We start from the raw sequence: 14,813 nt of genomic DNA, 5'->3' as shown, positions 1-14,813 counted from the left end.
CATAATTGCTTCACCATCATCATAACAGCTATGGTCCCGAGCCATGGGGCCAAACAGAACAACTCAGCGCGAGAGCCAGTGGTGCCTCCAGGCTGGGATGAGGGAGAGGATTATGCCACAGAGCCTGCTGGAACGGATAGAGTTACTCCTTCCAGAGAGAGCAATCATGAAAGAGACTCTTCCACTACAGGTACTAGTAATAATGTCTGTTATGTATGTTGCGTCACTTCTGTCTCTCAGATGGCCTCTCCTGGAAAGATATTGCATGAACTTATAGACAGGAGTCATTACTGATCTCTTAAAATAATCTCAGAAGCTGTAGAGTGATTAATTTTCTCTGTGCCCTGTCTGGATATTGGTGAAACAGAAGATTTCAATTTTAGCTTTATAAAACATTTGTTCTTTACTTGCCACCACCACTTAGAGGGCTTTTCATTCCTTGCTGGAGCATGGCTGTGCAATTGCATCCAGCTCATTACATAAGTTATGCTATTTGGTGCTGCCAGACTGTCTTTATCATAAAGTCGAACCCATACTTATGCATATTTGTACCTCAAGAGGTTAATCCATTCCATTTGTGAATATTCACCTGGTGAGTGTTCTTTTCATAGACTTTACTGAAATCTTTATCCCTCTGGTTCATTCATACAATGATGAGAAGCTGGAATCTATAAAATTGGCAAGACACAGCAATCCATTCTCATATAACACGGTATTTATAACATCAAAATAGTGTTCTAAAAACATGGTGTGATCTCTTCTTCTGGAGGTCTCTCCTCTCCATCTGCCACTGGAATCTTTATATTTTGCCAACATCTCACTCCAACATGCAGAGCTTAAATGTGAAGCTTAAGGGTGTCTCAGAAGCCAGTGACAGTGTGGAGGAAGAAGCAGAGGCCTTCATGTCTTCTTGACTGTCAGTATTTCAGTACTGACAGTCAAGAAGACATGTGAAACACACTGTGAGAGCAGGTGACAATGCCAAGGAAGCTGAGACTCTGTAGGTAGCCTGGGATACAGGTCAGGGAATCCTTCTGACTTCTGCCTCTGTGTCTTTCCCTGGGTCCACTGCCCTCAGGATTCTTTTTAATTAAGTAAAAAAGCAGGCAAGAACAGCAAATGGATATGTCTCACCAAAACTGTGAGAGAGCAGTGATGATGTACACAAGGTCTCCCTTCTCTGCCCTTTTTGTGGAGAGAAAAGGGTGACAGTGCTTTGAGGGGAACAGGAGGCTTGGATGGGATGGTAATGGGAAGGCCACAGCAGCACACACGTGGAATTCACAGCTATTAAATAATCTGTGCTTAAATCATCTGTTATTAAACCATCATAGCAACTGTTGCCTCTCCTGATGGTGCCCACCACAAAGAGCCAACTCAACCACTTCTGCCTGGGGATTATGAATCAGAAATAAGCACTGAAGGCATCATGGATCCCATGGATGCCTCTGGGCATGAAGTTCTCCACAGGACCACAGCCACTATGGACAAAGCTGGTAATGACTCTCCTCCAGTGGGTTCCAGTAAAAATAATGGATTGTACTCATTTCTCACGTCTGGTGTGAAATGAGACATTATTTCTTCTGAAACTGACTTCTTTCCTTGTCTTTCTCATCTTCAAAGTGTGCATTCTTGTTGTGAATTTACAGTGGAAATTTTTTTCTTATTTTGTTGCATGTGAATATCCCAACAAGAATTCCTGTCTGCTTAAGGATATTTTTTTCCCTGTGTGCCCTGTTTCTTATGCCCCCTGGCTTTGCTTGGGTGTATTTTTAACTGTGAAAACAGTTGCTTTTTGGAGGTGGCTGGTAGTGCAAATGCTTGTTTTTCATGTCTGGTCATTCCTGGTCTTAATTTTTCAACATATTCTCTTAATACTGTTAAGAGAATAAATAAGAGAATTTTCAAATAAAAATTTGAAATAATTTATTGGAGTTTGTTTATGTAGTTCTGCAAGGTTCTAACTTAAATTCCCAAACTCCGCATGTTATCAATTTAAAATTATTCTCATTCAAAATACTTCTTTTTTATTTAATACAATAAGATATTTTTTTATCACACTGAAGTTGTTTGGAACTTCTTGCATCTTTTCTTCCTGCATTTTCTAAAAAAAGATGTTCTAAGGAAAAATTAGCTGTTATCCTTTCACTTTTCTACCTCTAAATCAGTTTTTATCTGGATTATTAAATCCTCAACATTTAGGATTTGACAGAGAGCTATGAAAACTACAAATTGTGTGGATTAAAAATATAGTTTGTAGATTAAAAAGTTTGTGTTCTCTATCATCTGCTCATGTTTTCTAAATATGATTGAGATTCTGTAAAGTTTCCCAGTTCACTGTTTTCAAGCTTTATGAGGTTTGACAGGTCAGTTGCAAATACAAAAACCCAAGTATGATTTTGCAGTTTTTTCAGATGTTATTAATTAAGTCATTCTAATCTGATTCCTGTGAAAGAACAGGAATTCTTATACTCATTCTGAAAATAATATTGCTGTTTTCTCACTTCTAAACAGTGTTCACTAGGTATTTTCAAAACCAGTATTTTAGGCTGCATTGTGAATATTAGTGAAGGAAGAGGCAAACCAAAAAGAGTGTGTCATATGCAGAGGATAGTCTTTGCTTGCGGCTTTGTTTTGTTCTGCTTTTCTTCTCACTGCATAGTCTACATAGGCAAATAAATTAAAAAGGTAGAGTTTCCTAAAAATAGAGAGGGAGTGATATGTAAGGTGCATTTTTAAAATGTTTTTGAAGTTAACTTGGCCATCATCACAACAGTCACAGCCTCCACTGACATTCTGGCACCAGAAGATATAACCCAGGAAGCATGGGCACCTCACCTCGTGGTGACATCTGCTTCCTCTCCTGAGGGTGCCCACCACAAAGAGCCAACTCAAACACCTCTGCCTTCAGATGATGAACCAGGACAGGTCCCTGAGGACATCACAAATCCCACAGATACGCCCAGGGATGAAGTCCTCCACAGGACCACAGCCAGCGTGACCACAGCTGGTAATGACTCTCTCCTGATGGGTACCAGCAAGAATAATGGATCATTCTCATTTCTCGTGTCTGGTGTGAAATGAGACATTATCTCTGCTGAAGATGACTTCTTGCACTATCTTTCTCATCCTGGGGATCTTCATTCTTAGTGTGGACTTGCAGTGAAAAATCTGGCATAGGATCTGTGAACAAGGCCTAAGGGACTCCTTGCTCCTTCTTGCTGGTGTACTTGGTGGTTTCTTTGCTGAAGCATGTTTTTGGGTGATCTCCCAAATGTTCTGTGAGACATGCATTTTGGTGATTCTGAATCCCCAGCCTGATCTTCTTTTCTTGTGCATCAGTGGGATTAGGCTGGATATGCTTTGGCACCATGACTGGTGTGGTGGAGGTGCTCTGGCAGGCTAATCAGATGACTTGATCCTGCAACTCAGCAGCAGCAGCCTCACTGGGCAGTGGTGTCCCAGTGGTGAGGGCAGTGCATTCATAGAAGAACTGCATCCCTTAAATTCTGCCATCAGTTTCTTACTTCTCTTTTTCTGTGTATTGCCAGGCAAAACCGACAGAGGCAATGCCGCTAACTCCTGAGTTACAGGGTCAGGTTGTCGCTGCTAAAGTCTCTTGTTCTAAAGGTCTCCCCTTTCCCTCTGTCACTGGGATCTGTGTATGTCACCAGCATCCTGCTCCAACATGCTGAGCGTAGATGTGAGCTTCAGGGTCTCTCAGAAGCCAGTGACAGTGTGGAAGAAGAAGGAGAGGCCTTCATGTCTTCTCCCCTCCTTCTGTGCTTTGCATGAGGAAGGTGAAGGTGCTTTCTGGCTTGCTGTGGCCCAGGAAATGATGTGGGTGGTGGTTTTTGTGAGTGCTCCCTGATCATGCCACCATCATGGCAGTCATAGAGTCCATGGATGATGCTGACCAAGAGAAAGCAACCAAGGAGCCGCTGGCGCCTGGCACTGTACCTGGAAGGGAAGGTGAACCAGCAAACACCACAGATGGTTTCCATGTCCATGGGATACCTGGAGTTTTTTCAGACATTGAGGATCGTTTTATTCCCTTGCAGACTCCTCTTACTACCAGTAAGAACAGTGAATTATAACCATTTTCATTTATCCATCTGTAAGTTGTTGTTGTGGACAATGGTTATTGTCCAAAAATGTGTACTAAGCATAATTGTAAATGGTTGTCATATTAAGATTTCCTTTTTTGGGTTTTGTTATTGGTTTTAACCTGCTGATAAGATGTCATAAATAGTATCTCTTTCTAGTAAAAGCTTTAGGTAAAGGCTGAAAATAGTGTTTTGCAAATAAGCTTTTCTTATATTCTGTTATCAGCATGTGGTAACACAACTATTGAAATGAAGAAATGCAAACTTTCTGCTCATGCCCATATATTTGTGATAGCATTTTGTCTTTCTTTTTTTGCTGGGCACAAATGACAGCTATGTAACCCTTAAGTATCTGTCACTTTTTCCCCATTTGTAACCTTTTAAATTACCTGAATAAGTACAAAAGAAAGGTAATTCTCTGTGACACCATTTTTTTCCTAGCTATATGTGCTGTTGGTATCTTTCCAGTGATTAGTTGTAGCTGTTACTGGGCTGTAACTGACATTTCTTTTGTGAACAGCCTTGTTTTTCAAAGGGCTATTCTTCTGATGAAGTTACTGCAGTTAACAGTGTTTGCCTATTGTACAACACACAGGCTTTGGTATTTTTTTAATGTGTGGTCATGTGCTAATAACATGGGAAATTAAGGGACTTTTCCCTATTCCCAAATGTAGTTTCCACACAAATAGCCATCCTAACAGTAAGGGGTTTTTTCCCAATTCAGCTAATCCAAACACTGATTTCATGCACTTTCTTGGAACCATTCCAGAGCAGAATTTCACCAATGCTCTGTGGACATTCATTGCATATAAACAAGATTATGTACCTATATTTTTACAGCATTATACAGAAAACACTTGAAAGCTAATTCTTTTAATAATTCATTAGTATTAATTAATACATTGTGAGGTAGAACTTGGGCTAAATATTTTTCAAGAATTTTGTATAAACCAGTAAATTCAACTCTAACAAAATTGCCTGGTTATAGTATTTTGACATAGGCATAGGACTATAAATGCAAAATAGATATTTGTCAGAATTTTATTGGAAAGCGAAATCTGTTTTAAATAATGTGTTCCTACTAAAACACATTTCTTTCAATTCACAGACCCTATTCACTTAATTAATTTAAGTTCCCTTCTTAATTTTATGTGTAGACATGACACACTATGAAAAAATGTTTGCTACCTTTCTGTTTTAATCACATAAAACCTGTAAGAACAAGTTTGAATCTTTTCTAGTGGGAATATCCTTTTCAGTGGGAATATTGTCAGTAGCCTGGCAAAAAGCTCAGAAGGCCATTTTCTCAAAACTCTTCCTTTTTTCATTTGCCTTCTCTTGGTGCATTTTAAGAACACATTTTATGGGAGTTACTAAGACATTATCATTGGCATCAAAAAGCTTATTGAAGGGTTCATTCATTTGCAATGTTGCCCAGTATAGGTGAAATGGAATGGAAAAGATTCATGAATGTATTGTTAAAGGCGTTCTCTGATCAAATGAATAGGTTGATGTACTGTACCACTTTTTTTCAATTGCTTTTTTTTCTACAGCAATGTTTAAGCTGTGGTCAGACCACACTAAGTGTCCAAGTGTCCACAGCATAACAAGTCAGTCCAGTGAAGGGACACAAAAAATAACTGTCCATAAAGAAAAAAAATCTGGTATATTGCCAAAATGAAATGGAGAGGGCTTTTGAGGTTCCCTCCCTGCCACTTGCAAGCACCTCCCCAGAGCCAGAACAGCAGGGAACGTGGCTGACCCTTGCTGCTTCTTCTCAGTGCTCAGGGGAGCAGCAAATGTAGCAGGTTTCTAAGCACACAAATTTTAATAAATGTCTGAATGCCTTTCTAAGGGGTTTTGTGGAGGAAAAGCTCAAAAATCTGCTGAGATGTAGAGTAGACAAGTTAGTAGATCCCTCTTGGTCAGCTTTCTTTGCTGCTAGATCAAGATTCTTCATTGTTGAATTTGTGCTCTGTCCTTTGTTGTGAGATAGCACCAAACAACATGCCAGTCAATAAGTTTCTTGTTAACAAAAATAATAAAAACATCTGGAAAATTCATGAGCTGGTTGCTGGCTGTGCTTCACAGAGGGAATAAAACATGCTTCTCAATTTTGCATTTGCCAGCTGTTACTAGGAAATGAGATCAGAAATATTGGACAGAAATTAGTTGTAATGTGTGATAAAGAAAAAGAACTTTACAGCTGATTAGAGTTAGTGTTTAATTTCTTAGAGTCTGGGAGAATTCAGAGAGGTGGAGATCTGTAATATATTTTTTGTAGTGATAATGAAATTACTGTATCTATAGTCTACTGATAATTTTAGACTTGGGATACCCTTATGGTAATAGCATGGGCCTGGAATGTAATTGCCTAAAAGTTTAAGCAGTATGACCAGCTTAGAAAATATAAGAGACTGATTTAAGATCTAGTACAATCTTGGAACCAAATTACACAACTTATTAAAAAGTACAAGAGGATCCATGTCTAAGTTTGCAGAGAACACTTTTTTTCTTTAGGAAAATAATACTTTTAATTTTTAGAGTCCCACTCTAGCTGCCAAAGTCACAAGCATTCAGAGAACTATTGTTCAATTTTATGACAGCATTAGAGTTTTAGGTGTTCAGTTTTATCCTGTGTCAGAATAGAAATGAGGGAGACAAAAGGGGAGAGCCATGAGTTTTGCTTCTCAAAATACTAAAGCTAGCCATAGTTCAGATGAGTGTCATGCTTATAGTCTGTGTGATAATTTTCAGTATAAACACTCATTACCTGCTTCAGCATGCACTTTCCAGAATATGATTTTTACATTGTTTAAGTTGCAGTCTTAATACATTGCTGTTAAATATCCATCAAGCATATGTGGCCTAATGGCTGGGGTTTTTTGTTCTTTAGGCTCTACCTCTAGTGTCTATGGTGACCAAGGACCACACAAGGGACATCATGAATCCACAACTTCCCCTGGAGAGACCGCCACAACAAAAATAGATTCACAACCAAGGTCGGCCCGTGTACCAGGTGGGTTTTTGAAGTCAAATGTTTTAAAAATCCAAGGACAGAATTGTCTTCATATGTACTGAAGAGATGCAAATGAAGGTCGAATGCAGTTGTTCAGGCTTTGTTCTGGATCAAATCATATTCAGCATTTCAAAAGTAGTCTGAAAAATGGAGCATATTGTAACCCATATAGTTTTTCAGCAATATTAAGATGAGAGAAACCATGCATTTGGGGAATGGGATTAAGATTCAATTAACTTTTATAAACGGAAATTAAATCAAGGAAAACTCAGTAAAGTTATATGCATAGCATCATATCCATGAGAATGTTCAGTGAAAATAACAGCTGAGACAAGCTCTCCAGAAGAGAGTGTGCAGACTAAAACAGAATAAAAAGAAGCCAACACCATGAAACAACTGCAAAAGAATGCAAATATATTCTGGGACTTATTAGTGGTAAAGTCATTTTTAAAACAGAGAAGGTTATTATCCCACTGTACTTAGGCCTAGCATGTCCAGAGGTGGAACTCTGTGTTCAGTTCAAGGCATTGCATTAGTCACAGGAAAAAAATGGAGAAGAGCACACAGAAAATTTTGGGAAGGTAACCTTTGAAGTACCTTTTAAAGAACTCATCCTTTGCAGGGAAAACTGAAGGGAGTTATAAGAAAAGCATGCTACGAAAAGAATGCCTATCAGTTTTTCACCATGGAGTACTAATAATTAACTAATTAGAAGAGGTAATTTGTTGCAAATTAAATGTATGAGTCTTGTTAAACAAGGAAAGGTTGTTTCAAACAAAGAAAATACAGGACATAGCTCTTGGGAGAGGACCCCCATCTGTAATGGTAGCAGAGCTCTAATTGTAGTAGAAAGTAGGCTACTGGGAAGGTTGTGAAACCTGCTTTACTAAAAATGTGCTAAAACTCATCCTGCTTCTGTGCCTGAGATTGTAGATGTGTCATGCTGAGCTTTTTCTTTTGCCATTGGAGTAAATCAGTGAAACAGCTCCTCTTCACCTATGCCCACCAAAGTGCTTGCAGGTGACAACAGTGATGGGGTATTTAATCTGAGCTGGCCTGTGTATAGCTGAGTGATGAAAATGTGTTTGATTTGCATGGAGGGACTTTGTACACCAGACAAACATTCATGGAAGCTAGGAAAAGAGTGTGACAGCTTATGAGAAGTAGAAGAGATTGTGTTTTTGCAGTTCTGTGAAATGGCAAAACCACATGAGATACATTCACACGCTCTCTTGCCCTCCCTCATCTGTCCCTGCAGACTGGCTGATCATTGTTGTTTCTCTGGTGGTGCTTGCGTTGATCCTGGCAGTGTGCATTGCTGTCAACAGTCTCAGAAGGTAAGGCCACCCCTTTACATTTCCAAAACACACTGCCTCACTTTTCTCTTCCTTTGGAGAGTCTCCAAAGCTTTCTCAAAGAGCAGAGTAGCAAACCACAGGAAAGAGCATCCTCTGCAAAGCTCTGTGGCTTGTAGTGTGGGGACCCAGGTCACCAATGTCCTGCACAGGTCACACATCAGCCTTCACACTCACCTGGAACCACTCCCATAAAGTCAGCAGCTGCATGAACCGTTTAGTCTTGGAAAGGGAAACTAACTGTACATAGATCGCAGAAAATTGATTACCCTCTGTCTATTTGTTATTAATGGGAAAATCATCGTCACAGAGAGTGGAAGTTGTGAGATGAACACAGACAGTAACAACCACAGGATGAGCCAGGAATAATCCTCTGCCATTAAAGCATTGTCTGTGTGCAGTGTGAAGGGCTGTCTTAGACAATCGCAGTGATTCTGTGGAAACCTGCTACTCTGTTTCTTCTGAACAAGAGCCAGTATCACAGCTGGCAGTCACAAGCATATATGCTAACATTGCTCTCTGAGCTCTCAGTAGCTTTATGTACTCCATTTTACAGATGAGGAAGCTGAGGAGTGAAAAGTAATGCAATTATCTGTGCAAAGTTAGCTGGGAAATTGGAAAATCCTAGCCTAAAGGATGGGCTATAATATTCTTACCTCTCTTTTCTCTGGGGCCTGTTCTGAGGTTACTTGCCTTCAACAGCTTTTTGCTACTTGAATGTTAAAATTGAGCTTTCTAACAGAGTAACTCTTTGCTACTTGAATGTTGGATTTTAACTCCTTTTTCATCAGAATGACCATATAATATGTGGAGATTTTTGTGCAGGAAGCAGTGAGCACATTTTTCCTAGTCTGTTGGTTGCAGAGCACTCTGAGCTGCTCTTTTAAGAGGCTGTGGAGCTCCACAGCTCCTTGCTGGTGTCTTTTGGCATTTTATGGCTGCAGAGCAGGAAATCATTCCCAAGGGTGTGTGTAGCATTAGCAGAGTGAACTGAGCTACTTCAGATAAAATAACCCTCATCTATGAGTCAGTAGGCATGAAAAAAATGCTATTTCAGAAGCATCTTAGTAAAATTGAACAGCCAAATCAGTCCTTCAGGAATAAATATGCTTCCTTTAAGTAGAAAGGACTTAAAAGTCCAACTTCACAGACACATTGTCCCTCCTAGGCATGCTGGGCTCTGCATATTCACTTTACACAAGGCTGTTTGAGGACAAGTAGGATGTCCAGCACTGTGTAGCCAGGGAGTCATCTAAACAGTAAATCTGACAGCTGTGTAAGTAGTGCTGTTTTACTGTGCTGAAGGATACCCAGCCCATGATAACCAGTGTGCATCAGCTTTGGACTGGTGACTCTTTAAAAGATTGTGTGTGTGCGTGTGTTTTAATTCAGAGCTACGTGTAAAGTTTACTGGGCAGTCCTGCAGTGAGTGTAACTTTAAAATCACAGTACCTATTTCCTACCTGAACATCCCAAGGAGCTCTGCTGCAGACAGCAGCAAGAATAGTTCTCCATATTTCCTTACTGTTGGTTGTCTTCTAAGCTTGGCCTGCTAATACAAAGGAAAAAAAGTTGTCTTGTTTAATGAGGTGAGAGCTTGATGCAGATTTTCTGCTTGCTTAAGAATTTGTGGATTTCAAATCTGTGGTCCCAAGCCTGGATTTTGAAGGTGTCTCCATAGTGGGGCTGTTTACAAAGTTCATAAATGTGGATAAATTCAAATGACAGAAAAACATTTCTAGCCTTCAGTAATGAATGTTATTGCTATATGTAATAACAGTAAATATAAATTAGATAAGTGAGCTCCTAATAAATTTTATGCATATAATGGTGGATGCTTTCAAAAATAAAAAATGCGGTATGGAGAAACTTTACATTTTGTATGGTGTAAGTCTGCACTGGCAGACACAATTTTAATTTCCAACTAATTGGAATTAATTTCCAATTAATTTCCAATCACCTTTTCCTAAATACTGACCTTCAGTTTTTTATTATTTTTGTTATACTCTATTTATAATAATTAATTTTTATTTCTTTCTAGATGTGGGCAGAAGAAAAAGCTAGTGATTAACAATGGCAAAGGGGCAGTGGAGGACAGGAAGACAAGTGAATTAAATGGAGATATCAGCAAATCACAAGAAATGGTGCACTTGGTTCATAAAGAACAGTCAAATGACCGAACACAAGCATGTGATGAATTCCTGACTGTTAATGAAACACAAAATCATCACGAGTTTGACATGAAGACTGGAGTGTAATGGTACCACACTGCCAAGCAGATCAGGGCTGGGGAAACCAAAATCATGTGGAACTTGAACAGGAATTCACAGATGCACTATGCTACTGATGTCTTTTGAACATAAGCATAAGTTCTATTTCTTTTTAATCACTTTGCAATGACGCCTGAGTTTAAAAATTGACATGTGCTTTCTGAAATACAGCCCCAAGAGTTGCATAATGCTTTCAGTTCCCAGTCCCTTCACAGAGGACTCTCAATGTGTCCTGGATGTTAGGAGGCATACAAGTTTACATCATTTTTCCCCAGATGGAAGGTCTTCACTGTGTGAAGCTAAAGAAGTATCCAGTCATTCCATCTTACAGATATTTAAAGTATAAAACATGCCATGGTAGAGAAATAAGTGAGGAAAAATGTCAAGAGTAAAAAAAATCAAGTTTAACCCAAAAGGCATCTTCTACAATGTCTACAACAGCAGAATCCTTCAGAAATGCCTTCCAGCCAGGAATGGCTGTGGGTACATTCAGAATCTGCCAGTATATACAAAAAGTGACATTTTATAATTATGTGTGGCTTGGTCTGCAACGAAGGAAACCCAGAAGGACAAAATTTATTTATCTCTATTTTTAAATATCTATGGACATACAGCAAGTCTTCTCGGGAGGGGTAATAAAGGCATGAAAACATGAGCTGAAATATAATAAACTTCTATTCTTTATTATCCTAGCAACCTGTAGAATTATCCTTCAGTTTTTGAGGTGTTCATTGCTCTTCTTCCCACCTCATTCATTGGTCCAAGTTTGTGCATGTTTGTAATGAGTCTGTTAGTTAAGATTATGAATAAAACAAAATGACCCCAGCTCTATCACATATGCACAAATCAAGCAATTGAGATCACTAGGGAAGCTGACAGTATTTTATTCCTGAAAATAGGTCTCTATATTCTTCTCCATTTTGCTAAGGAGATGCTGAGCCTATTAATTTTCTTCCCCTATAACTATTACATTATACGAGATTGATGATATTTTAAAAGCTGTTTTTCTATTATCTCGCTCATTTCCTCTGAATTCTATTTCATCTACATTTTTTTCCATCATCTGTTTAAAAACACCAAAAAGAAGCATTGCTTGCTTTTTGGTACCAGAAGTTCAATTTCTACAGAAAAGATCAAAGCAAAGGAAAGGAAACTCTTCCCAGCCATGTAATATAGTAGAGTAGCTGAGCTGCATTGTTACATGCTTTTGTTATGTCCTTTTGTGTCTGTAAAGTATTTGTATTAAGCTATGATGCTGTGCATTATATTGATAAGAATTGTCAGGAAAACAATTATTTACTACCAGTGGTCTGTGCCATTTTTAAGAAAGCTTATTGGAACGGAGGGAGAATTGTAACTTCTAATTGGACTCCCCCCAGGAAATGCAGGGAAAAATGTTGGTCTGTGTCAGCTGTGGGATGTGGATGGTCTGAGCAGGGCTGTTCAGGAGTTCTGCTCACTGACCATAGCCTCTGTCTTTGAAACTGTTCTGCTAAAGTATGTTATGTTATGTTCTCCATCTGAAGCAGTTGGAAGGATGAATATTCAGCTGGCTAAATACTGACTTTAGCTAGCACTGATCTTTACTGAACATAAAGCACCAGACTGTTGATTATATTTCTGAGTCACAGCCCTCCAGCAGTTTCCCATGTACTTCATGGAAATGCTCAAGTGCCCTGGTATCTGCTGGCAGATCTGCTCAGGGCAATTTACACCTGGGCAAAACGTCCCAAGACAAGGTGATGTTTTAAAGTACACATAGGATGTTTTTGACTTTATGCAGGTCAGATATTTCATCTGTGAACAGTGCATTGATTTTTGTTTAATGTTTTTCTGTTTCTCATTAGAAATCAAAGTGATCTGCTGAAGGCTGTGTTTAAACTGCTGTTAGGTACTCATTCCACTAAGAAGGAAGACCCAGAGTAAGAATTAAAAATCTTTAAATCCTAACTGGGTATAGGTCTCAGTGAGAAGAATGTATTTCACTGTCTTGGAGGCTAAACTTCTCTTTAAAAAAACCAAAAAGTCTGTGGCACATTATTCATCTCCCTGTTCAGATGTTAAATGAAGAAATCCGCAAACTTCTTGGTAATTTATCTTATAGTCAGTAGCTATAAAAGCACAGGCAGCACTGGGTCGGTTCTTTGTATATTTTTAAAGGAGAGATGCTCAAGAGGCAATGCCATTATTTTATATATGCTGATTCTTTTTAGGTCATGTCCTGTGACTTATGTGTAATTGTTTCATTGTAGTTTTGAAACTAGATGGCCATTTCATATGTATAATACAGTACATATTTTTATTAATCTTGCTTTTATTATGAGGGGTTGTTTGTTGTGTGTATGTATTTTTATATAGAGCACTTGATATATTTGCATATTTATTTAACAGATTAATCAGAATTAAAGAAAATGCCATCTCTAAATTGTAACTAGAAATAGTATTGCTAAAAACACATCGGACTTTAAAATCAGCTTCCAAAATAAACCTGATTCCACACTGAGGATGAAATGTAAGTCCACCTGTTAGTGGGAGAGAAGTCTTCACCTGGATAGTCATGTTGAGTGCTGTGATCATTTTTTGTGCTTGCAAATTCCAAGCTGGGCTGAGGTGAATGCTGTGTGACCTTGTGTGCTCTGCTGGCCTCCCATAGGCTCCACGGGTGCTCTGGGAGTTAGTGATGAGCTCAGCTTTACCCCAGAAGCAGACACCAGCTACAACAACTTGGTTCAGTTAAAGATCTTGACGGCCCTTCCTGGCTCACTGAACCAACATTTGAAGAGTGCAGCACCCAGCAAGATCCAGGTGCTGACAGACAAATCAGCTGTGACTGACAAATCTCACTGTGTCTTGGTCTGTCCCTGCTTGGTGCCCAAGAAGAATGGGGATCTCTCCTAAAAATGCTAGGGAGCCTGCGATCAGCTTCTGTTGTTCCTTTGTCTTGAAAAGTTTCAAGTAAATGTGATCCAGACCAGTGGAATACTGTCTAAAGCAGCAAGTATATTGAAGAGAGTCTCTGTATGTTTTATGGGAATGTAATATTTTCATGAAGCAATGCAGGCTGATTGTTTCATCTGTATTTTCTTGAAGTTCTGAAAAGGAATATTTGATTAAAGCAGAGAAAGGATGTGCAGCTGTCATGTCTACCTTTGTGAATGTGAACCCCTTTCCACAATACCAGTTCCAAAATTGTACTTTTGTGGTTTTTCATAGGATAGGGATGTTTTTTGTGTGTCCCTTGTCAATAACAACAACCTCTGCACTAATTAGTTTGAAGCATTGTGCCTGGAATATTTTTAGGAGACAGCTGCCAAGTGTCTCTTTAGCACATATCATTCTGGTTAGGGCTGGTCCTAATTCTTCTTTCTGTAGATGAAGGAAATAAATCCTCTGACAACTGTGTTCTGCCTCCACATACAAAGACCCCAGGGTATTTTGTAAGCCAGCAGTTAATGGGTTTATTTTAAGCTATATTAGTCCATTAGACAATAATTATTTCTTAAGCTTTATTAAACAGTTCAAGGGTCTAATGCCTCTGAGTCTCTGCAAGAGCTCTAATTAGTAAGATACTTGCCCTTTTGGTAACCACAGGTTCTGACTACTTCTTCTCTGTGCAGGGGAAAAGGACAAAAAGTGGCAGGAGAAGGGCTGTTCCCTGGGGTGTGGCTCCAGCTGTGTGGGAGTGGGTGACAAAATTCCTGTTCCTTAAGGGTGGAAAAAATTGTACAAAGGTGTTTTGGGCATGAATCTGGGGGGTTCAGGAGGGAGGGAGAGCACAATTTCTGGGAAAGGATGTAAAGGGAGAGTGAAATTTCTGTACTGCAAGTGGGAAAGTACCTTCAACACCCCCAGCACTCTGGCACTCAAATATTTCACAACTCTAAGTAGGAAAAAAGAACTTTTTCCTGTGAACCTCCCCCACCTCCAAGTCATCCTCTACATCTACCACCTCATTTGCAAACTGATTTTGAATTTTCCCCTGGTAGCTTATTTCTCACTGTGGCTATGCCCTGCTGCATGGCATCCCCCATGCTGGGGGCAAGCAGCTGTGGCAATGAGGAGA

The 14,813-nt window shown here is 39.3% G+C and overlaps 1 protein-coding gene across 1 annotated transcript in view; it reads left to right on the top strand.

Moving 5' to 3' along the window:
- Positions 1–13,883, top strand: part of CD44 (CD44 molecule (IN blood group)) — a 58,979-nt gene extending 45,096 nt beyond the window's left edge. The window contains 10 exon segments of the mRNA XM_071427622.1: positions 29–190; positions 1,335–1,359; positions 1,361–1,401; positions 1,404–1,496; positions 2,777–3,037; positions 3,892–4,077; positions 7,003–7,125; positions 8,384–8,462; positions 10,522–13,304; positions 13,425–13,883. Coding sequence (XP_071283723.1) covers positions 29–190; positions 1,335–1,359; positions 1,361–1,401; positions 1,404–1,496; positions 2,777–3,037; positions 3,892–4,077; positions 7,003–7,125; positions 8,384–8,462; positions 10,522–10,738 — 1,187 coding nt within the window. The 3' untranslated portion in view covers positions 10,739–13,304; positions 13,425–13,883.
- The last annotated feature ends 930 nt before the right edge of the window (positions 13,884–14,813 follow it).

The sequence above is a fragment of the Agelaius tricolor genome, unplaced genomic scaffold (genome assembly GCF_023055355.1).
Source record: "Agelaius tricolor isolate 1412-34295 unplaced genomic scaffold, bAgeTri1.0.p SCAF_5, whole genome shotgun sequence".
Lineage (NCBI taxonomy): Eukaryota > Metazoa > Chordata > Aves > Passeriformes > Icteridae > Agelaius > Agelaius tricolor.
The sequence above is the reverse complement of the archived record's forward strand: the minus strand, read 5'-3'. Positions and strand labels throughout refer to the sequence as shown.